Source organism: Periplaneta americana, chromosome 13 (assembly GCF_040183065.1).
Source record: "Periplaneta americana isolate PAMFEO1 chromosome 13, P.americana_PAMFEO1_priV1, whole genome shotgun sequence".
NCBI classification, from domain to species: Eukaryota; Metazoa; Arthropoda; class Insecta; order Blattodea; family Blattidae; genus Periplaneta; species Periplaneta americana.
Window position 1 is genome coordinate 139,026,409 of NC_091129.1, and position 23,709 is coordinate 139,050,117.

At 34.5% G+C, this 23,709-nt stretch overlaps 1 protein-coding gene across 5 annotated transcripts in view; it reads left to right on the plus strand.

Moving 5' to 3' along the window:
* 5PtaseI (inositol polyphosphate-5-phosphatase A) overlaps positions 1-23,709 on the plus strand; it is a 71,512-nt gene that overhangs the window by 887 nt on the left and 46,916 nt on the right. For all 5 annotated transcript variants that reach the window (XM_069844377.1, XM_069844373.1, XM_069844372.1 and 2 more), the window contains exons 2-8: positions 9,462-9,503; positions 9,708-9,808; positions 10,322-10,409; positions 10,754-10,817; positions 10,901-11,004; positions 11,760-11,876; positions 15,639-15,694. In XM_069844377.1, the coding sequence (XP_069700478.1) occupies positions 9,462-9,503; positions 9,708-9,808; positions 10,322-10,409; positions 10,754-10,817; positions 10,901-11,004; positions 11,760-11,876; positions 15,639-15,694 (572 nt within the window). The remainder of the gene's footprint in view (positions 1-9,461; positions 9,504-9,707; positions 9,809-10,321; positions 10,410-10,753; positions 10,818-10,900; positions 11,005-11,759; positions 11,877-15,638; positions 15,695-23,709) is intronic.

The following is a 23,709-nucleotide window of genomic DNA, read 5'->3' on the forward strand; positions in this document are numbered from 1 at the left end:
CAAGACTGTAATTATTTAATTGTCTATCAGTATTTGTTGAATCCTCAGTACTGTTTCGCTTTATGAAATTTAACATGGAAAACTGTGTAATTTAATTTAATTTTACATATTGCATATGCCACATTCTGTTAGGTGTAGATTATGTCTTGTACACTGAATGGAATTCATTTAGTTATAATACCAGTTATTAGATATAAGTAAGTTAGGTACCACCTATTGTAAAAAATGAGGTAATTTCCCAGAATGTGTCACTGCACATAGACATATTAAACTTAAACTTAGTGTATGCAAGGTATAGCCTACTAAAACCCTAAACTAACTTAACTTAACCTAATCTTTCCTGAATCTGTGGCGGGTTAGATTAGTTTAGGGCTTTAGTATACCTTGCGTACACTAAGTTTAGGTTTAGTGTAAAACTGGTATGAGCAGCGACACATTCTGGGAAATTAACAGATTTTTTAATTACATAAGTTAGGCCTACAGTATTCAAAGAAATTGTTACATTATTATTTATTGCAAACTTAAGAAGAAATAAGCAGCCCAACCATTTTTTAAGAAAAAAACACATAATTACACAGATGTATTAACATTACAATAAAATAATATATATAATAATTTTTTTTAGATCACTATAATATACTTAGTAGAACATGGATATTAATTCTTTGAAGTATTCATCGAAACAGATAATGTATTCTGATTAATGCTACATTCATTCATTTGTAGTGTTCTGCCCAAGAGCAAGTCTTTAACTGCAAACACAACTTTCTCCAGACTTTCCTATTTTATGTCTTCCTCTTAGTCTCTGCATATGATACATATATCTTAATATCGTCTATCATCTGACAGATCTATCTTCTTCTGTCCCGAACTCTTCTCTCATTCACCATTCCTTCTAGTGCGTCCTTCAGTAGGCAGTTTCTTCTCTGCCAGTGACCCAGCCAATTCTTTTTTCTCTTCTGATCAGTTTCAGCATCATTCTTTCTTCACCCACTCTTTCCAACACAGCTTCGTTTCTTATTCTGTCTGTCCACTTCACACTCTCCATTCTACCCCATATCCACATTTCAAATGTTTCTAGTCTCTTCTCTTCATTTCGTCGTAATGTCCATGTTTCTGCCCATACAATACTACACTCCACACAAAGCACTTCACTAGTCTCTTCCTTAGTTCGTTCTCCAGAGGTCCGCAGAAGATGCTCCTTCTTCTATTAAAAGCTTCCTTTGCCATTACTATTCTCCTTTTGACTTCTTGGCAGCAGCTCATGTTACTGCTTATAGTACACCCCAAGTATTGAAGCTGTTCACTTGCTCTACTGTCTCATTTAGAATTCGCAATTACCTTTATTTCTTTTCCTTTAACCATGGTCTTCGTCTTGTTGGCATTTATCTTCATTCCATACTGCTCACAGCTGTCATTTAGCTCCAGTAGCATATCCATTAGTATCATCTCCTCTTCTGCTAACAACGCCATATCATCAACAAATCTTATACATTTTAATTCTCCTTCCTCCTACTATCACTCCTCCTATGTTCTGAAAACATTTCTTCACTAAATCCTCCACGTAGATGTTGAACAGGGTAGGTGATAAAGGGCATCCTTGTCCCTATTTCACTTCCTTCTGACGTTTCTTCTTTTATCCTGGCTTTGACTCGTACTAAACAGCCTTCTCTCTTTCTAATCCACGCCAATTTTCTTTAGAATCCCCATCAGTTTATTCCAATCCATCTGTCAAACGCCTTTTCTAGGTCCACAAATAGGCTACTATGTACACTTCTTTATTTTTCTCTAGGTGTCTTTCCCCGATTGTTCGTAGCAGTCCATTTGCATCTCTCATACCTTTCAAGATAAAATAGGCTACATGTTTCAAATTCAACTGTCATGTCTGTTAATATTATACTTAGTTTCATAATGTCTGACAGGTGACGTAAATATTGCCAGCAGAGGAGAGAAGAAGTATAATTGCTATTCAACCAATGGGAGAGGTCTCATTCCACGCTTCTCTTGAAGTTAGGAAGGGGTAGAATGCTTCAGACCTCCTAACTTCAAGGTAAGCTTGCCATTGGTTCAATAGCACTTATCGTTTTCTCTCTCTCTGCCGTCAATATTTACATCCCCTATCAGACATTATGGAACAAAAGGTGAAAACAGTGTTTTGGTTATTATTTTTCGGAAATACTGGGAACATGTTTTTCTTTTTTGGGTTTTGATTAGTAATTTATTACGATTTATATGGTTGAATATGCTGGGCATTGTTACAATTGGTGGCTCAGTTTCAGTAGGGGTGATTGTGATTGGTTGCTGAGTGGGGGAGTTCGATTCATCAATCGATTGTAGTATTCAAGGGTGTGTCTTTTGTCTTTGACTTCGATGGGAGTGGATGGAGGAGGGGCTCGCGACCTCTCATGCAGTGCCAGCGTGATTTTTACCTGGATTTATTTTCGCGTGCACATTCCAGATGAAATCAAGATCAAATAAAGAAGTTCCCTTCGTGCTCCGGTTACATATTTTGCATATACGAAGGTTAGGTTTGGTTAGTTTAGGTTTTTATTAACCAAGTCCGCGCATTCCGCGTATCTGCAGTTATCTCACAGCCAAAATGATTCTGTTGCAATGCACACATGTGGATGGTGTGTTGTGCACATGTTGAAGAATTGCGTGAGTTCTTAATCATGATATGTTAAATCTGATAGTTGTACGTGTGGCACTTGTGGGGATATTTTGAAACCAGATTGGGAGACTCTATATTCACCACTTCATGTCTAATTAGTATGTTGTAGAGCTTATTATGTTCCCTGGTAATTATGGATTTTGGACTATTTTTTTTTAACTTTCATTTTCGCCGTATTTTACCGTCGTAATCTTTCAATTGTCGGAAATTACCAATAATAACGTAATCTAATATTCTTAGGTTAGGTTATAGTTGATTTCCGACAAATGAAAAATTTCTGTTGTTTTTACAAGGGTAAAATACTGCGAAAATGGAAGTTTGAAAAAATTTTAATTTTATTTCCTATTTTATTTTATTTTATATTCTCTTATAGGCCTATTAATATTATATCTGAACTGCTACCGAACACGAACGCTGCTCATTCGGTCTCAAATTTTGTTAATACTACTGTATTTCCTTTTTTATATTGATTGTATTATTTTATTTCTATTTGTCTTGTTTGTAATTATATTCTAATTGTCCAAAATTAGTCAAACTCCGTAATTACCTCTCAGGTTGTTTGATCAACAGTCCAAAGACAGGTTTGAACCTCATAAGTCAAAACTATAAGACATCACTAATGAGGTAACTAAGTCAGGAGATAATGGGATTAGGTGGCCAGTTTCTTTCCTTTTCCATTGCATACATCGCTGGTTAGTAACATATTATACTAATCATACTTCAGATGTATACAAACATTTGTTTTTCCTCTGACACATATTGTTAAGTGAGATGTAATGCTTGATAATAGATGTAAATATCAGCCAGAACCTCAATCAGAGGTAGTTCAGTCTATCAGACTGTCATTAATTAAAGATTTATTGTACACACTGTGTACAGATTAGTTGTTAGAAGAGTTATGTACAAAATGACAAAGGCATAGTTCATGCTTCACAGTCAATGATATGAAAAGTTGTACATATTGATCCAAAGAGTGCATGGACATCTGGTGGTGATAAGTTGGAATCATCTTTGGCTGTATAACTTATATGATGGAGAAACCCATAGGCAGCAACTCTCGTGTAAGGATGTCATAGTTCAAAGTTTTTTCCATTTGTCGTCCCTCATTGCTGGCATACGGTAGAAGTCTGAGTCTATATCAATTGCCTTCTGAAACCTTTCCTCTCCAAGAATCTGGTGCAGGCTAGTATGTTGTGATCAGTTCATTGATGAAAAAAAGAAACGTTTTGGGTAGAGCATACACCAGCCTGGTCTGTGTGTGCTTTGAGAAGCAGAGCATTCTTATTAGATAGGTTGTTTTTATTTATCCAATTTCTTTAGGTTACTTTATGTAAGATGAGGCTATATGAGACAGCAAGTGAGGTGATGAGTGCGATTTTCAGATTAAATAGCTTAGATGCTCTTTTTACTGAACAGTTTTCCAAGTCCCGTAAATTCATATGTGACATTCTGATATGATACCTTGATTGCTGCTACTGACTTGTCTTCCACGTATTTGGTGAAGGTTTGGAATATTTCCTCGAGATATTTATGGAACCTAAAGATGCTTATCTCTTGGTCCACACAAGTGAATTTGTCATTTTGCACCAGGTTTACATCCTTTATTGTATTCCAATGGATACCATCCCATTGTGGAATCATGGGAAACGAGAATGCGGATGCTTTAGCAAAGAAGGGCAGCACTGCTACTTACAGACCTGTTACTAAATCTACGTATTACTCTGTGAAAAGATTTATTAAATCTACATACTTAGACTTCAACAAACAAAATTTGATAACTCAATCCCAAGGGAAAAAATGGAACTCTCTGCATCAAAATCCACAGTTAATTCCCGATTTCTACGAAAATCGTCTATAGCTGCATTTAGATTGGCAACAGGCCATGATTGTTTGGCCAAACACCTGCATAGAATTGGAATATATCAGTCCCCTAACTGCCCTTTGTGCAACTCAAACCAAGAAATGGATTTGGAACACCTCAAAATCTGTGCTTCAGTGGCTAGTCATGATAATATCTTTGAAAAATATTGGAGTGCAAGAGGTCAAATGACTTTATTGTCAAACGCCTGGCATTAGAAAACAACAACAACATCCTTTCTAAATGTCATGGTCTTCGTCTTGCCTCATCATCAATATGACGAGATTTTTTTTATTGGACCAAATTTCTAAGTTGTTGACAACTTGCTGTAGTATCCGTCTTGTCTCAGGATGATCATATGATCAGCATATAAAAGAATACTCACTTTCTCTGATTTGATCCTTTGGATTACTTTATGAAAAATTAGTGGGCTGATAGGATCTCCTTGTAAGATGCCTTTGGTTTGTTTGATTTCTCTGGATTCTATCAATCCATCACCGACAATATCAGACTTTAATTCTATGTAAGAGAGACTTGCTCCTTCTGCTTATTACATTATATTCTAGTCTGTGTATTAAAGACCTTATTCATAACTCTGAACATGGGATCCTGGTTGGGATTGGCAATCGGTGATTGAGTTATACATATTTATTTTCCTTCCTCCTCTCTGGGCTTGATACAGGCTGTGATGAGGTTGTTTGTTCTGTTCTTCTCTAGGATTTCTTCATGGTCTGAAAAACTGAGATCTATCCATTTGTGCTTTCTAGCCACAAGGATTAAACAAGCAAAGGACAAGTTGACTGGTTTAAGTCCTCAGAAATCAAAGATCAGTTAGTTCTAATATACTTTACCTGACTCTAGTTCAAGAAATTTCTATCGGCTTTCCACATCTACATATGAAATATTATTACTCCCAGATGAAAATGTTCTGGTGGGAGTGTAGCCTACTGTACAGTTTGGTCAACAACTTTTTTTCACGAATTGATAACTTTTATTTCCTCCTTTCTCTGCCAATGATACTTAGTAAAACAACAGTTTATTTACATACAGTGGCTCTCATAATTGAAAGTACACTATCATTTAAGCATATAGTTTTATGAGATTAATCATTCAGAGACGATTTTACTTAAATAACGTTAATTATTCTAAGGAGAGTATGTTTTTACACATTACAATTACGATTTTTTCCTTCCACCTCTGTTTGAAGATACTGTAAGCACTACATAATAATGTTATTAGCTTAAATACACGATCAACTACATCACAAAATTGAACGTACACCTGTTAACATGCCTCGAACTCACCTCTATTACTATCCGGACAAGAGGTTCATCAGTTGCGTCTTGACCGTCAGTAGGTGTGCTACACAGAGTGGACTGGTTATTTCCGTGTGCTAGTTGAAATGGGCAAGAGGAAAGAAACTTCCTTGGAGGAGCGGAAATCAATTATTAATTTGGCTTTAAGAGGGAAATCACGAGAGAAATAGGTGCAATTTTTGGAAGAACACATTCTACAATTCAAGGGATAGTAAACAGATACATATATAACGGAAGAATACAAAATGAGAGAGGCCGAGGTAGAAAAAAAATACTTAACGAACGAGATGAACACCAGATAGTTTCCACAGTTGAACATAACCCACGCTTAGTTCTCCGAAACTGACCTCTGACATTAATGCAACACTTAGCCAACCTGTATCTACTGAAACGATTCGTCGCACTTCAAGAAGAGCGGGTTATCACGGCAGAGTAGCGAGGAAAAAGCCATGGATCACGGAAGTAAATCGATGTAAGAGACTGGACTTTGCAAAAAAGAATGTAAATTGTAGTGAAGAGTTGGAAATCAGTCATCTATAGTGATGAAAGTAAATTCAACATTTTTGGTTCGGATGGACGAAATTTCGTTTGGCGCAGAGTTAATACAGAGTTTAAAAAGGAAAATCTCCGCCCTACTGTAAAACATGGTGGTGGTTCTTCTATGGTTTGGGGCTGTACTTATGTCTGCTAATGGTGTAGGGAACCTAGCTTTCATAGAGAGCACAATGAACCAGTACGGCTACCTTAACATTTTGAAACAAAATCTCCAACCAAGTGCGAAGAAAATGGGCTTGGGGTCGTACTATCAATACCAGCATGACAATGACCCAAAACATACGGCCCACAATGTTAAGTTGTGGCTGCTATATAATACCCCAGAACGCTTGAATACACCACCTCAATCTCCAGATCTCAATCCGATTGAGAATTTGTGATGGGAATTGGAAAAAAGGGTACATAAATACCACGTGACAAGTAAAAGTCAGCTTAAGGCTGCATTAATTCAAGAATGGTCAAATATTTCTGGTTCCATCACAAATAAATTAGTACAGTCCATGCCAAAACGACTGAGAGAAGTTATTAAAGCCAAGGGACTGTCTACAAAGTATTTTATTGAGTTTATTGTTCTTGTAAATAACGTTATGTTTTTTCCTGTGTACCATCAATTATGTGATGTTGAAATAAGATGTGTTTTGTTAAATTTTATTTTATTCCATTAACATTGTAGACAAATTACGTACAAATTATGTTTTATTGGAGAAATGATAATAGACGTTATAACTATATTTGTTTTGTATGTAAATTATAATGCTAAATACAATATATAATTTGATTTATATGAAAAATGTAAGTGTACGATCAATTATGGGAGCCACTGTACATACCTGTTTCCTAATCCTCTTTACGACATCCTGTGAGAAAACTTACTAGTCATGGGCCACATAATTATCGAAAGGAATTTCATTATTTCATTAACAGTTTTCGTAACTGTCCTTCCCTTGATACAGTAAAGGAGCATATACTGCACCTTGTCCTTTGTTTTATGTGATAAGAAACTACTTGTCAGAGCAATGACACACTCTAACATTAATTCTCAGACCAAAAGATAAAAGATGGGGTGTACAAAAATACAGTACATAAGTTTTTAACTCTTTTTTTTTTTTTTTTTTTTTTTTTTTTTTCGCAATATAGGCTATAACTAGTTTTTGATAAAGTCCTGTTTTTGCTTCGGCAGTTTCTGCAATATGTATGTAAAATAAATAACACTGTAGTGCATATTCTTTCCACTGAGACCGGAGAATTTGTTTGGATTCCACAAGTTTCTGCCCTATTCACATTCTGTCTTGAACAAGTTTTACTGTAGTTCTTTTCATACATAAAATCAGTGCCTTTTTTCCTGGCAGAAAGCGATTTGACACCTTTTTTGTTGTGTTTTTCATCATGGAACCGAGATGTGTTAATTATTAAGTTTTAACCTAATATTTCTTTGAACTCCGCCTAGGCCTTCAAAGTCTTAAGTTGAACGAAGAGGAGGTTAAAAACGACAAAATTCCCTTGCACTGGACAGTAATTATCTCCCTGTCCGCTATAATCTATTCTACACAGAGTTTCACCACCCTTTTCTCCAGATAAAAAGCACTGCCTAAAACTGTTCACACCATGTCACTCTCTCAAGTGGCTACTGTTTTGATTTTTAACGTCTGTTTTTGTCTTGATTTCCAGTACAAATTTGTTGTCACTCTTTTTATTTAAACTATTATATTGTAACAAACGTTCTATATTCATGGTAGAACTAGAACCTATACATATTCCACAATTGCAGAAGTTTGAGTATTCTGATTTCATATCAATGAAATGCTATACATGTCTTATATATTGGATTGGTTGTTCTTTAGTCAACTGTCCAAAGACAGACAGGTTTCAACCTCATAAGTGACACCAATAAGCCATCACTAAACCAGGAGATAATGGGGTAGGGTGACCAGTGCCTTTCCCTCTCCATTGCATATACAGAGCGGTCTATGATATTTTCTATAGTTAATTGAAGTGTCTTGAATCCGAATCTATACTCAGATTTTCTGTGTTATATCGGATTTTCTGAAATTTTTTAAATAAAAACGAAAAACGTCAAAATTGCCGAAGTTCGTATTATTTTTTAAAAGTATTTTAATACGATGATCTAACTTAGGCCTATATGACTTGTTTTTAGTTAATCGAACTGTCCTGAATCTGTTTTTGTATTAAGATTTTCTGTATCATATGATGTTTTTCAGTAATTTTTAAAACAGAAACGAAAAACTTAAAAATTTAAATAAATGTTTCTGCTGGGTAACTTTCGGCTTTGGATCCTTGACTCATTTCGCTGGGATTATCACCTTCATTTCATTCAGACGCTAGGTAACCTTAGCAGTTGATAAGACGTCGTAAAATAACGAATTAAAAAACATTTATAAAAAGCGAATCAAAGTTTTTTTTTTCTGCAACCAAAGAAGTTTAAACATTGACTGAAAATGACACAGTAAGTTTGTAACAAGTGACAATATAGGAAGACAATAAATGCATTATGCAGGTTACCAATACACCTCTGCGTGTGATCTGGATTTATTACCTGCTTTTGGCAGTAGAAACACGAAGTAACTTTAAGCTACTCTTAAGAAACTTTCTTTTCACAAAATAAACACAAATTGAAGAAGCTTAAACCTACCAGTTCCAAGGAAAAGGCATACAAGCAAATGCAGAAATGAATTATATTTTTTCATGTATCTTACTAGCAATATTTTGTACGAAAAATAAAATTGAGGGATACTTTGTTTATAATAATTGTGTTTAGTTTATAACATTTTTAGGATTTAATTATGTGTAAATTACCACCTTTAAAATAATAATAATAATTTTAATTCTGTAATTATATATAGTCAATGATTTCAATAAATAGACATTTTCAGGAATTTCGAGAACCTTATATTTCTAAAAAAAAATTGGATGTGATGAAACGAAAGTAAATGTATGTTTTGTGACTATCCATAGTGAGGGACTGAAAACATAAACAGTTTCTCTGTAGCATACCAGTGTTATTTGTGATTTTATTTAAGTGGAATATTGTTTTATTTTACAGCCGTCTGTGATGTTAAAAATATGGACTGAAGAGTTTTTGTCTGTAAGTAAATCATGTGTTTAGTTATTGTACTAGTCCAAATTTGTTAGTCTTGCGTACCATTAAAAATTCTGACGAGCTACATCAGAATTTTCATTCCATCTCTGTCATTACTTATCTTTTTTATTAAACCCGACAATAACTATTGATTTCACATATTTTTATAGATACTGTTTTGTATTGCATAATTGCTTTCATTTCTTTCAGACAGTAGCAAGGCTGGATCCAAAGTTCGTTGCTTTACATTGCCAGGAAGTTGGAGGGAAGAACTATGAACGTAGCATGAAGCATGTGGAATATTTTGTTAGGTAATAGACTTCCTCCCTTTTCGAATTGTAAGGTTTCATGTATAGAATATTTCCTGATCTCCTAATTTGATTTGTTCGAGTAATACATGAAGCCCTCTTTCTTTCTTATTGAATATAGTCTATGTTTACATTGTGTAAAATTTAAGACATATACTTGATCATGTATATATATCTCTCCCTCTCCCTCTCTCTCTCTCGCTCTCTCTCTCTCTCTCTCGCTCTCTCTCTCTCCCCCCCCTTCCCCCCCGGTCCTGTTTTTTATGTACATCTGTGTATTTTCGTGTATTATTATTATTATTATTATTATTATTATTATTATTATTATCGGCAAGTTGTTGAAAACACTCGGATGTTGTTGAAAAAAATTGTATTTGAAAATAAATGGCAGCCCATGAGAACTAATGGAAATATTAATCACTGACATTAATCTGAAATATATGTAATATGCAAACATACACATTCGCAAAAAAAATTTGATCATTATATAGCAAATTTCTGGATTATGTTTTCCAGGTTACTGATGTCAAGTGAAGAACTTAGACTATTTGACAAAGTGCAAGTGTATCTTGATGAAGATTTTTCTTCTGCTGAAAACTTCACTGTAAGTCTGATTGCGAGGAAAGTAATTGTATCTTTTATTACAGACTTTCTCATTTATTTGTACACTGAATAGTAAATATTGCTTTAATTGAAATGTTTATAGGTTTTCGTATTAGATTAGATTATATTATATATTCCACTCAGTTATTTTCCACTTGTTCTTTTGTTACAAATTCTTGTGATCAGCCCATGTTCATATAATTTTTATTCCTTCAAATTTTAAATGTACAGAAAATGTTACTCGTGTATATTCAGATCATGAGAGCTGACCTTGATAATATGGCATTAGAAAGTGTAAGAAGAGTTGGTGGGTATTGAAATTTTCTTATTTCTTTATATTTTCAGGCATTGGGTAATTTCTACTTCATTCATGAATCTGTATCTGATGTGCTGATGTGGGATTTCGCTGGTAAGTAATAAGTGGTCATAAGTAAATTTGAGAGAATTTTAATGTTTTGACGCTATTTAATTTCTTGTTTTGGTAAATTACAGCAATGACTTTTGTACCTGCTAAAGGAAAGGAAGTTCATTCTGGAAATATAGAAGCTGTCACTACAAAAGAGAAGTCCAAATTCCCTCAGGATTTTTTCCCAGAGGTGATTTTTCGTGTTTACAAAGAATTTAATTGCCTGTTGAATGGATGGAGTTTTACTTCAGTGTATTTCAGTTATTTATTGAATCATTTTGTCTGTGTGTGTTTGTGTGTTGTGTGTGCTTTTACTACACCCATGTTATAAGAATGTTTTGAGGGCTAAAACTGTATTGTGTTAGTCTCCAACAATCAGACCTTCTTTGACAATGAAGACATCTGCCATCTTCCAACCCAGTAGCAATGAATAGAGGTGTGAAATTATAGCATTAATGTTTTCTATTTATAGCAAAAATGTTCTTAAAAGTAGCTATGAAGGCATTAATTAATAATTTGAAGAAATAGCATTTATTAGCTAAAACCTGTTTCGCTATTTCATTGTATTTGTGGGAGTAAATGAAAATAAGATATAGAAATGATAATGGACTTGCCTGATCAATGTTACAAAGTCATTCCAGTTAAATAATTATAGTTTGTGTTACAAAAAAAAAAAAATGGAAAACAAAAACCATGAAACTAAAGAAAAAAAACTGCACAGTTATACATTGATGACAATCCATTTTGCTATAACAGTATAATACTTAATGAACATTCGAATTTAAATTCAACGGCAACCAGCAATTATTGTAATTAAAAAATTGACATGGATTTTCAGAATTAAACTGTGTTCAAATTTGTTTCATGCAGAAGAATTAAAATTAAAAAATATATGTATCTAAATGAAAAAGCGTAACAGAAACATGTTTTTTGTTATTTTTACAGTGCAAGTGGTCCAGGAAGGGTTTTCTTCGTACAAGATGGAGTCTCAGTGGAACAGTATTTGACCTCATTAATATTCATTTATTTCATGATGCATCCAATTTCATCGCAATGGAGTCAGTAAGTAAGAGATCTTTTCTAGTAAAATCGAAAACAACTCATTTTTACTTTGATATTCACGGGTTATGTGTTTTGTTTCATGTCATATACAATGAATAAACATGATAATTAAGTCTATAAATATGGAAAAATGTCCGATATTATAAATTTTTTGTTAGTACAGTTTTGAGAAAATAGGAAAGAAAAATACTATTTCATAAGGTTTTAATAAGAGAGGCAGTAACTATGCTTCTGAGACTTGACTATAACGAAGGCAGTGTAAATTATTGTCTTGGTGTATTTGAAAGAAAGTTGCTGAGATGCATATTTGAAACAGGTGTTAGTGAAACAAGCGGTAGCTGTGCATCTTAGACTTTAAGACTGCTAACGAAAACAGATGAATGGCTTCTTGATTTATTTGAATGGAAAATACTCAGATACAAATTTGGGACAGTAAAAAAATTAACTTTGTTGGAAGGAGAGGTATAATTTTGAATTAAATATATTATAAGACGAGTCAGATACTATGGCTTTTTTTCTTTTGCTGCTTATGCGACGTTTCTGGTAACATGTTTTAAAGGTTGTTCTCTTCTGAAGGTTCGTTTCTTTCTTCCTGTTTTCTTCGCCATTTTCTAAAATGTATGGTTCTGAAAGAGTATGTTTCTTTGGATTCTCCTTGTGATATATGTATTACGTTTGACACATTTTAAGGTAGTACTAGTGTGAGATTGTAATTCTTCTTTAGTATTGTGTGAGAGAGTAAAATTATTCTCTTTTAGCACTGGTCTGAGATTGTAATTCTTTATGTTAACAGTTTTGAGTTCTTCAATTTCACCTTTGTATCCTACCCATTTTGTCATTTTAAAGATCCAGAAGATTCAGCCTTTTTAATTTATTAGATTTCTTAATGTTTTCGTGCCTTGATTAGACTTAAAAATGGCACATAAGGACCAGAAGAAACTTTACTTCTTGTAATATGATTTGCCTATAGGAAGTATAATACATTTCTGCCACATCTTTGTTTTAACAATTTGCATATTCTATTTATAATCTTTACGCTGTAAGAAAAATCCTAATGTAAACAATAGCACGTGACTGAAGCGAGGCTTCATTGGCTGCTGTTTGGCGCCATAGATTCTCAGTACGTGTTCCCGCCTACTGTTGTACATTCTGTTTCATGTTAAACATTTCCCGTTACTTGTCAAGTAGGCCTAACCTCACTACTATGCATTCATTTGCTTAGGAAACATTTACTTTATAATTACTGTAATTAAAACTCACATAACTTATTATATACATTAAAGACTATTTGTTTTTTTCTGCTTTTGAGAGGGTTTCCACTCTTATGTTTAATAACCACACACATCGAGGATGCAGAAGCCAAACTTCAGTATCACGTGCTTACGTGAACAACTACGAGCTCGAGTGACGTCAACTTGTTACAAGAACAGACTACCTCGGTATTACTGTTGGTATTCATCCACGTTCATAGTACATAACAAAATATAAAAGTAGCTTTTGTTTTACATCATTTTACATATGAGTGAAGTTATATGTTTCATTGTATTTAACAACTAGAATTCAATTTTTTATTTTCAAATAATACAAGATTATGGTTTCCAAATAAGAACTATATTTTCCTGCGCCATGTGAGTGTTTCGGCTGTGAGCCAATCACGGGTATGACAGCAACGTGCTTATGTTTACATTAGGATTTTTCTTACTGCGAAAACAGTATAGATAGCGTGTCTTTGAAGATGATGTATCTCAACATATAGTCTGCACTTTGCCTGTAAGATCCGATTCTTCCAGTGAGTTATACACAACTTCACAATCCTTTACCACCCTCTGACTGTAGCACCCTAATAAAATTTCTTGATTTTGGAATGTTAAAATCACTGATAGTTGTTCTAATAATTCTTTTCCTTATAAATTCTGGTAATAATTTACCATCCCAATGAACTGCTACATAGTTAATGCCACAATCAGGTAACTTGCCTCATAGTCTGATTACATGATGACCACACAGTTTCATAATACTGGTGTATAGAGGTACAATTAATTATTAATTTGTTAAAATCTTGATCTAATGCCATTTCCAATAATAAATGAACTGCATCTCACTGCTTATCTTGCATTTGTCTGGCAAGTAGCCAGTTTTTTGTAAATCTTATGGTAGAAATAGGGTCGTTAATGTTTGCAGCAAGTTGCTTTGGTGCAGAGAGACCAGTTAAAGATGTTGATGGTTCTGTCTGAATCTGGGGTGATGCTGGAGCTTGATGTAATAACTAGCACACTTTCAACTGAAAAGGAAGCTATATTTTAATAACTATTGTATTTTTTGCAATATACATATATAAGTGTTCTGCCCATGGACATTGCAAACCCAGCATTCTCCAATCTTTCCTATTTTCTGCCTTCCTTTTTGTCTCCTCATATGATCCACATATCTTAATGTCTTCTATCATCTGATATCTTCTTCTGCCCTGAACTCTTCTCTCGTTCATCATTCCTTCCAGTGCATCCTTCAGTAGGCAGTTTCTTCTCAGCCACTGACTGACTTCTTCGTAATGTCCATGTTTCTGCCCCACAGAAAGCACTTCACTAGTCTCTTCCTTAGTTCTTTTTCCAGAGATCCGCAGAAGATGGTCCTTTTTTTATTAAAAGTTTCCTTTGCCATGAAGTATAAATTTCATTCCAACTCAAATTCAGGCACTTAAAATTGATAGTGTAAAAGGGTAAGTATGAACTGTGTCTAATTTTTTATTGTAATTATTTAAATATGGGCTTTAGGTAAAAATATATAATTTATATAATTTAAACTCACATGTTTCTTTTATTTCTATAAAAAATTATTTTCACCTTAATCCTACTTCTTCTTGTCTTTGGAACCATTCTTGCAAGTGTAATTCATTGTAATTAATACCAGTTGTATAACCCAGACAGTCTTTTGTGTATTAGTAAAAATTGCCAGTCCTCTTAAATCTTCATCATTTTTTGGGAATCCATGTATGAAATGTAAAGAGATCACCAAATTTCTCGACAAATTGTTATTCGTGTACCTGTTGCCTTTGTGGAGATTACTCCATTCTTGGTACAGAACTTTCTGGGTTAAGTTCATAGTGTGACATGCAGTACTTGTACAAGAGCGCGACAATTTGGCTACCCAATCATTCACACAGAATAGGAGCGGTAAGCACAATAAGCCTCAGGCTGCAGTGTAAGCCTTCGGGTCCTTCCTTAAAAAAAAAAAAACAGTTTTCCTGTTCCCTTATTGGTAATCGGATTTCCTTCAAAATATTTGAGTTTCTTTAATTACTTAAGAAGCACCGTGACGCAGGATCTCATTTTGCTTTTTTGAAGAAATCTTACTGCCCACAATATTGTAGTCGGAGTGTGAACCTATTACATAAATATTTTTATCTTTAAATGTTATTTAGATATTGCACGGGAAAAACACCAACACAAGAATAACACTTCAAACAGCCCATTACTTTTCGAGATTTCTCACTAACTGGCAAGAAACTTATGTCCTTGTTCTTGCAATTTTATCAGTTTTTATATTTTTACTGTTTTATGAGACTTCTTTCATTAATATGTATTATAAATTAAGAATTACAGACCCTTACCATGAAATTCAACAAATGCTTTATATTTTCAGAGTTGACATATAATTAATATACATATCACGTTAGTTGAATTATTATAATTGTCCTTTCTTTTTCATTTGTTAGTAATCATAATTGTAACACAGTGTTTGTAATAAGGTTATTCTCTTTTTCAGTTCCCTTCAGTTTACTGCAAGAATCGTCGGCGAGCTCTGGAACATATTTTGGATAGGTTAGAAATATGTTTTCATTTAATATTATTGACTTCTTAATTTGCCAGTTTTGTTTTACCTATAGTTGTTCTCTTTTAAGTTAATTGTAGGTACATAAATATTGTCCTTTGTAGTGTAGTGATTATTGCTCTTATCACTCAAAATAGCTTCCTTTAGGATGGAAGGAAAGTTGTAGATTCTATGTGGCATATACAGGATGAACCTTGCGACATATGATATGTGAATATAAGCAAATTTTTCAATGGCCTTTATGTTTTTGCTGTTCCTTCTCGTGCAGGTGGCCCAACTGACTCCAAGTACAGTAGAATCCCTCTTAATCAGCACCAAAGGGACCAGGCTATTTCCGGATACGAATTGAATAAATACCTGTATATAAAAAAAAAAGTTCGTATTTCATGGTGTCAAATGTTGAAACTGCATCCATATGAAGCTTATTTTCTTGGTTTGAGTTGCACAATGGGCAGTTAGAGGACTGATATATTCCAATTCTATGCAGATGTTTGGCCAAACAATCATGGCCTGTTGCCAATCTAAATGCAGCTACAGACGATTTTCGTGGTAAATCGGGAATTAACTGTGGATTATGATGCAGAGAGTTCCATTTTTTCCCTTGGGATTGTGTTATAAAATTTTGTTTGTTGAAGTCTAAGTATGTAGATTTAATCAATCTTTTCACAGAGTAATACGTAGATTTAGTAACAGGTCTGTAAGTAGCAGTGTTGCCCTTCTTTGCTAATGCATCCGCATTCTCGTTTCCCAGGATTCCACAATGGGATGGTATCCATTGGAATACAATTCTTTTATTGCGTATTATTAATTGAGAGAGCATTTTAGTTATTTCTGCTGTTTGAGATGCAGGTGTGCTTCAGTGGCTGACCGTGATAATATCTTTGAAAAATATTGGAGTGCAAGAGGTCAAATGACTTTATTGTCAAATGCCTGGCTTTAGAAAACAACAACAACAACAACATGAAGCTTATTCTTCTATCACTTGCTCATAACTGAATGAACATAAAAAGTGTGTGGAGTTTCATTATTAGAACACATCACACAACACGAATAATACACTAATTCTAAGTTCGAATATTCACTGAAAATTAAAGTTCGCGAACTTCCTAATGTGGCAACACGACGGCCCAAACATAACTAAATAAACATAAAAAGGGTGTGGATTTTCCTTATTAAAACACATCACACAACACAAGTAATACACTAATGTTAGATTCGAATATTCACTAAAGATGATTGTTCGTGCGAACTTCTAATGTGGCAACACTGAGAGCCTGAACATAACTAAGTAAACATAAAAACTGCGTGGATTTTCTTTATTAAAACATATCACACAACACAAATAATACACTAATTTTAGGTTCGAATATTCACTGAAAATGAAAGCTTGTGCAAACTTCCTAATGTGGCAACACTGACTGCCCAGACTGTGGCAGTGTGGCAGATTTAAATTTTTTTTGGACGAGCCAAAAGTACCATTGTTTTGGTATTGCTGGTTATTTGGGTGCTGGTAGTGATGGTGATTTACTTTTGTGTCCAGTATTGTCAATTCAGCGGTTTTCCCGCTAAATCTAGCTTTTTTGGATAACCATCTCGCGGGTAAAATTATATTATCTCGCTTAGCGGGAATACTAGCGGTTTTTAATCTTTAAAATTTCTGAAATGAAATTCATATTAGCATTATAAGCATTTAATTCGTTCAATGCATGTTCTGTGAAATAATGGATGTGTTTATGTAGTGATAATTCCATATTATATATGTTACTGTTAAAACCCGAAATCCGTCAAAACCAGCTTCAGCTCGTAAAAACTAGTTTAAGCAAATAAAGATAGAAAATAAGTTTTCGTATAATCTAGAATCAATGTCAGATTAGATTTGGTTTGTTTAGGTTTTTCTTTGGTAAAAGCCCCCCCAAAAAAAAAAAAACCCTATATAAACCAAACCTAACCTGTCATTGATTCTAGATCTTACGAAAATTCGCTTTCTATCTGTCTATATTTTAAAATTACTTTTTACTAGTTGAAACTGGTTTTGTCGGATTTTGTGTTTTAACGGTAACATATATAGTGCAATAAGAATTTAAATAGGTTGTGTCTGTGATAAAAGTGTTCAAAATTGCTTTACAGCGCCACATTGGGAATGAAAAAAGTGTGCAATATTCGTTACATTGGCGGGTGGATGCTCTATCTTGACCATTATTATTATTATTATTATTATTATTATTATTATTATTATCATCATCATCATCATCATCATCATCATCATCATCATCATCATCATCATCATCATCATTATTATTATTATTATTATTATTATTATTATTATTATTGAATAATAAGTATACATTAAAATCTAGAGATATTTGCTAGAAAGTCGCGGGTTTTCGAAATTCATCTAGCGGGTATTATACGAACAACGTTGGTCATGTCTTTTGCAGGGCCATAAGCAACAGACAGCACTACAAGTTGCTCTGATCTCCCTGCAACTGAACCAAGTCTTGAGCTGAATTTTATTTTTTTGACATTGGACACAATTCAATAAATACCAAATATAAAATTATTATTTTAATATATTTATTTACCACTACTAATTATCAGTACAACAACAATGAAACCATGAAACACTGAATATTTTAAAGATTGCTTGAAAGGATTGAAGTGAAACTTTATTAACCCAAAATAGCTGTAGTTTTCTTTTCATCTCACTGTACTTACAATACAATTTTTTAGTTACTGTTATCAACGATCATCCTATATGATACGGTGTTTTGCACATTAAGTTACACACAATTATAGGCTACGAGGTTAGGAACAATTTTAGGGGTTGCTCACAGCATAGATAAGGGTTGCTGAGCAACCTCTGAAATCTTCCTGGTTATGGCCCTGGTCCTTTGGTAACTGAATGTACGAAAAATATGAAAATTCCTGTACTGATCGTCATCTTCACTTGTCATACTAAAAACGGGAATAATGAATTTTGTTTTAAATGTGTCCCTACATCAAGAATGGAATATGTTTTAAATTTTCCATGACCTGAAATGAATTGCGTAAGCACGAAATTGGGTATCATATATTTACAGTTCAACCTAGAGATTATTGTGGGAAAGAATAAGTCTAGTTAGAGAGCCATTATTACTTCCTTGGCATTGAATATCCGAGCGTGCTAACATGTGTTCACTTAATTTATGTTTTATAAAATTGACAGGAATTTTGTGGTAATTGTCTACGGCATTCATGGAACAAGCAAGCTTGGCTAGCTGGTCTGTCCTTTCATTCCTTAATATACCTGAGTGCCCTCCAACCCAGTTAAAAAAATATGTTTGCTGGAGTTAGCAATATTACATCTGACATTTACCCAATCATATGCATGTTATATTTGTCCCTTATTCAATTCAGAGTTGCCTGCAAGTCACTGAAAATAAGTGTTTACGTATAATACTTGAGTGATAATAGCAATTAAAATGTGTGTCTTTAGGCATATTTTTTTTTTATGTAGAAGTGTGAGACTTTCTCAGTGCCAATTATCCTATACAAAGCAAATAAAACGAAAGCATTGTGGAGTGTAGCAAGTCAGCATAGTTGGTAATTTTGTTGTAATATCCCTTTCATACATGGTTGTAAATGAGAATGTTGTTTCAATTTTATTATTTTATAGTGGCGTTTAATGATGTAAAAATCCAAGAGTGCAGTGAAACTTACGTATATAAGAATTGTTAGGAAAAAATGTAATGTGTCGTTTCAAAAATTTTACTTCTTCTATTTCTAAAGAAAGTAGATAAAATAAATTTTGATACCATATTATCAGGCAGTACATCTCACTTTACGATACATATCAGAGGTAGAACAATTGTTTGTATGCATCTGAAATCTGATTAATGTAATATGTTGGTGATTTATGCAATGGAGGGAGAAAGGGACTAGCTTAGTTGCCTCATGAGTGATGCCTTATTGTTGTTATGAGGGTCAAACCTGTCTTTGCACAGTTGACTAAACAACAATCTACTACGTTCAGGGCAACATATGAAATACTGTACATTATTACATTTATTAAGCTTCACTGCAAAGCACGAATTTTGTATTATATACCGGTACATATTGAATTTCAACTGGAAGTAGCCTATCTTTTGTCTGAAGATAGAATATGTAAACAGTATACTGTGTAATATTATGACTTACGCTTTATCTGTGCAGTATACTTATGCCAATTCTTATCGAAGATTGCAGTAATGTTTCTTTGTAACAAAGTCTTCAGCTTAGTTGTGTTGTAATTCAACAAGTGAAAGTTTGTAATGTAAAGTCATTAAAATGTCCTTATCTACACAATTATAAATCACATGTTGAAAGTTGAGTAACCTCCTATTTGGTATTTCTCCCTTTTTACATATTTGTCATAACACAAAAAGTAACAAACTTATATGATTAAGATTTCTAAAAGAAAGTTAACGGTATTATTTTTTGTGAACATGCTACAATAATTTTTCCGCTTCATAGTAAAATGAAGTGTGTTGTATAAGAAATGTAATATTGAAACGTTAACTGTGCAGGTATATTTTTCTTAGTGTGTAAATTTCTAATTACTTACGATTTTATGCAGAAATTAAGAGATGTAATTATCTCATAACAAAGTAAAAGGTGAATAATAGCATTTGAAGTAAACATCTTGTGAGGAAGAATAAAACGATTAAGGTTGTTTCTCATATTACATTTTGCTTTCAGATTTATATGTAATCGTAATTCTGAAAGTTTGAGTGATGTGTTTTCATGAAGTGAAATTCTTTCCTATCCTCCTCTCCTTTCTCTTTCTTCCTAATCTTCACTCATTTCAACCACGAATGGAAGTATGACAATGAGATTGCACTCTTATTTCTGTAACATTATTATTTAATAGCAATTTTGTATCTTGGTACCACATACTATGAAAGGAATACCAGAGGTGGATAGAAGATAGAAATCAGATTTTTTTTTTAATGTGTTACAGGAGCTGCCTCATGAGTTATGTACCTTATTTTTCCTCTAAAGATACAGGTAAAAAAAAAAAATAATGAAAATTGTTTTGATCTTAGGTAGTGTTCTATCTGCTTAACATTATTTTCCAATAAAATGTCTGTTGTACGACTTTCCGCCAATAAGAAACCAAGACATTGATTGTACAAGATCTTGTTCTTCTTTCATAGCCAAGATGTGACCACCTGAATCACATCCATAACTTTCAATAATCTCTTATAAGGATGACAACCAAAAGAGGTGAAAGTCTAGAGCAAGATCCGGATTATAAGGGGATGAAGTAAAACTGTCAATCCAAATGTTGTGGCCACTTCAAGAGTTCTTACACTTGTGTGGTGCTTCAGTGGCTGGTCATGATAATATCTTTGAAAAATATTGGAGTGCAAGAGGTCAAATGACTTTATTGTCAAACGCCTGGCATTAGAAAACAACAAGAACTCTTGTGTGTGGAGGATATTATGTTGAAACAGAATTTTTCCTGGTTTCTTGTGTAGTCGAACTTGGCAAGAAACTTTTTAAAGGTCTTAAAAATGTAGAACTGACTTCCTTTCGATATCACATCCCTAAACATATTTCGTAAAGTGCCCACAACTTTGAAGAAATTTCTTTCCACTAAATTTTGTGAACAACTGTTTGGTTTTTGCAGTTTTTGCGCGCATCTTAATGTATCCAAGGTCCTTCAAAATTTCGTTTATACTTCATTTGTTAACAAGAATGTCCAGTTTCGTATGTCAGCTTGTGGTGCGTCAATACCAGCGAAAGAGACAGTTTGACAATACAATATCATGATGCTGCCATAATGTGACAAATCATGAATCTCATTGTGTCCTGTTTCTGAAACTTTTACTAGAGTGGTCACAAGTGATTCTTTATGCTGCATTATGTTCTGTGCACTTTGCATGGACGTTTGTCATTGTTCAGTGACACATTCTGGAATAATGACATGGGCTACCACTGACAAGAAGAACCAGATAGGTCTAATAAAGTAAAACAAATATATAATTGAAATAACTACTGAAGCTTTCCTGGCGACGTGATAATTCGAAATTTTCTCGGGCTTCCAGCCAGGTCATAAGTTGGTGATCCACCGACGTTTCGAGGATGTTCATCTTCCTCATCTTCAGGGTTAAGTGATATCTGAGGGTACCTAGCTCCTTAATTTATAGTGCCAGAGGGAGTCAGCCGAGGAGCTGTGTGCCGATTGGCTGTTATTAGTGCGGACCACGGCGAGAACGTTGCCGACGTGTCGTCTTGCTTTGTGCTTTCCGGCTGAATGACTTTGGGTCTCACGGTGGGCTCGGCGGACGAGTTCTCCGCTGATGACGGCCCGTCGCCCGGGCGGTGAGAAATTTAATAGCCGGTGACCATGCCGCGCTTAGTTGGAGACCCGAGTCCCGGTTCAGATTACCGCATTCCGCCGCTATGGCCAGAAGACGATCTAGGCCTCAGAGTACCAGGGATCTACCGCATCCCGTGTGAATGTGATGCGGCTTACATTGGACAGACTGGACGCACAATAGCGACGCGTCTTTCGGAACATCAAAGAAGCATCAGATTAATGCAGCCCGAAAAATCCGGATTGGCTGAACATTGCATTGAAAAAAGTCATAGGCCTAATTTCAATAACACCGAGGTCCTGGTAAAGCGTGCGGGCTATTGGGATAGAAGAGTAAAAGAAACCCTGGCCATAGTGGCGGAACGCGGTAACCTGAACTGGGACTTGGGTCTCCAACTAAGCGCGGCATGGTCACCGGCTATTAAATTTCTCACCGCCCGGACGACGGGCCGTCATCAGTGGAGAACTCGTCCACTGAGCCCACCGTGAGACCCAAGGTCATTCAGCCGGAAAGCACAAAGCAAGACGACACGTCGGCAACGTTCTCGCCGCGGTCCGCACTAATAACAGCCAATCGGCGCACAGCTCCTCGGCTGATTCCCTCTGGCACTATAAATTAAGGAGCTAGGTACCCTCAGATATCACTTAACCCTGAAGATGAGGAAGATGAACATCCTCGAAACGTCGGTGGATCACCAATTTATGACCTGGCTGGAAGCCCGAGAAAATTTCGAATTAAATATATAATTGTTAAACATTTGATTAAACAAGTCATCTATAATAGTACATTATGCAATGAGCCTATAATGATAGTAATTAAGAATCGAGTATGGATATATATGAAACGAGCGCAAGCGAGTTTCATAATTTTCATACGAGCTTCTTAATTACCATTATAGGCGAGTTTCATACGACTTTTTATGCTCAACCATATTTCTAACTTGAAATTACCGGTATTTAGATGTATACATTTTATTTGTAACTGACAAGATCGGAAGTGACCTTGTTCTAGGTCGTGAATTGTGAGATGTCCGCAGACGCGAAAGTATTGATTTTTTCTGAGGAACAATAATGTCATTGACCTTGACGTAGTCCCATTAAACTTGATAATATTATAATATTATAACCTTGATTATTGAATTCGACATTGAAAAACGAGATGACAAATTGAATTTATTTGAATATTATTTACAATTAACGCTAATTATTATAGTAACAGAACATAACCTTCTTCGACAGTATTGGATTTCCAGCCTCCGTGACTTTTCGCTAATTCTCTTTCGATTGCATATCCGAGAATAATCGATACTTGCGGTTTTATAACGGTAGAAAGCTGACCTGTCATTGGCTGAACAGTTGTAATCTGAGTCGTCATTGGCTGAAAGAGCTGACCTTTAATGAGTAGGTGTACTTTAATGATATGCATTAAAGGTCTGCTACCAGGTGTATAATTACTACATTTCGGTATGGTCGAGCATAAAACAACTAATACAATACTTGACTATTAGTACATTAATTTTCAATTTATCTATTTTATCAATAAATGAACTCCAGCTGTCTTTCCTTGCGAGCAATTTTTGAGAGAACTCCTTAAAAGAATACAGCAACTTTAAGTTCATTTTTTCAAATGCTCATGGTCAAAATATAAGCTTTAAGGTTTTTTTT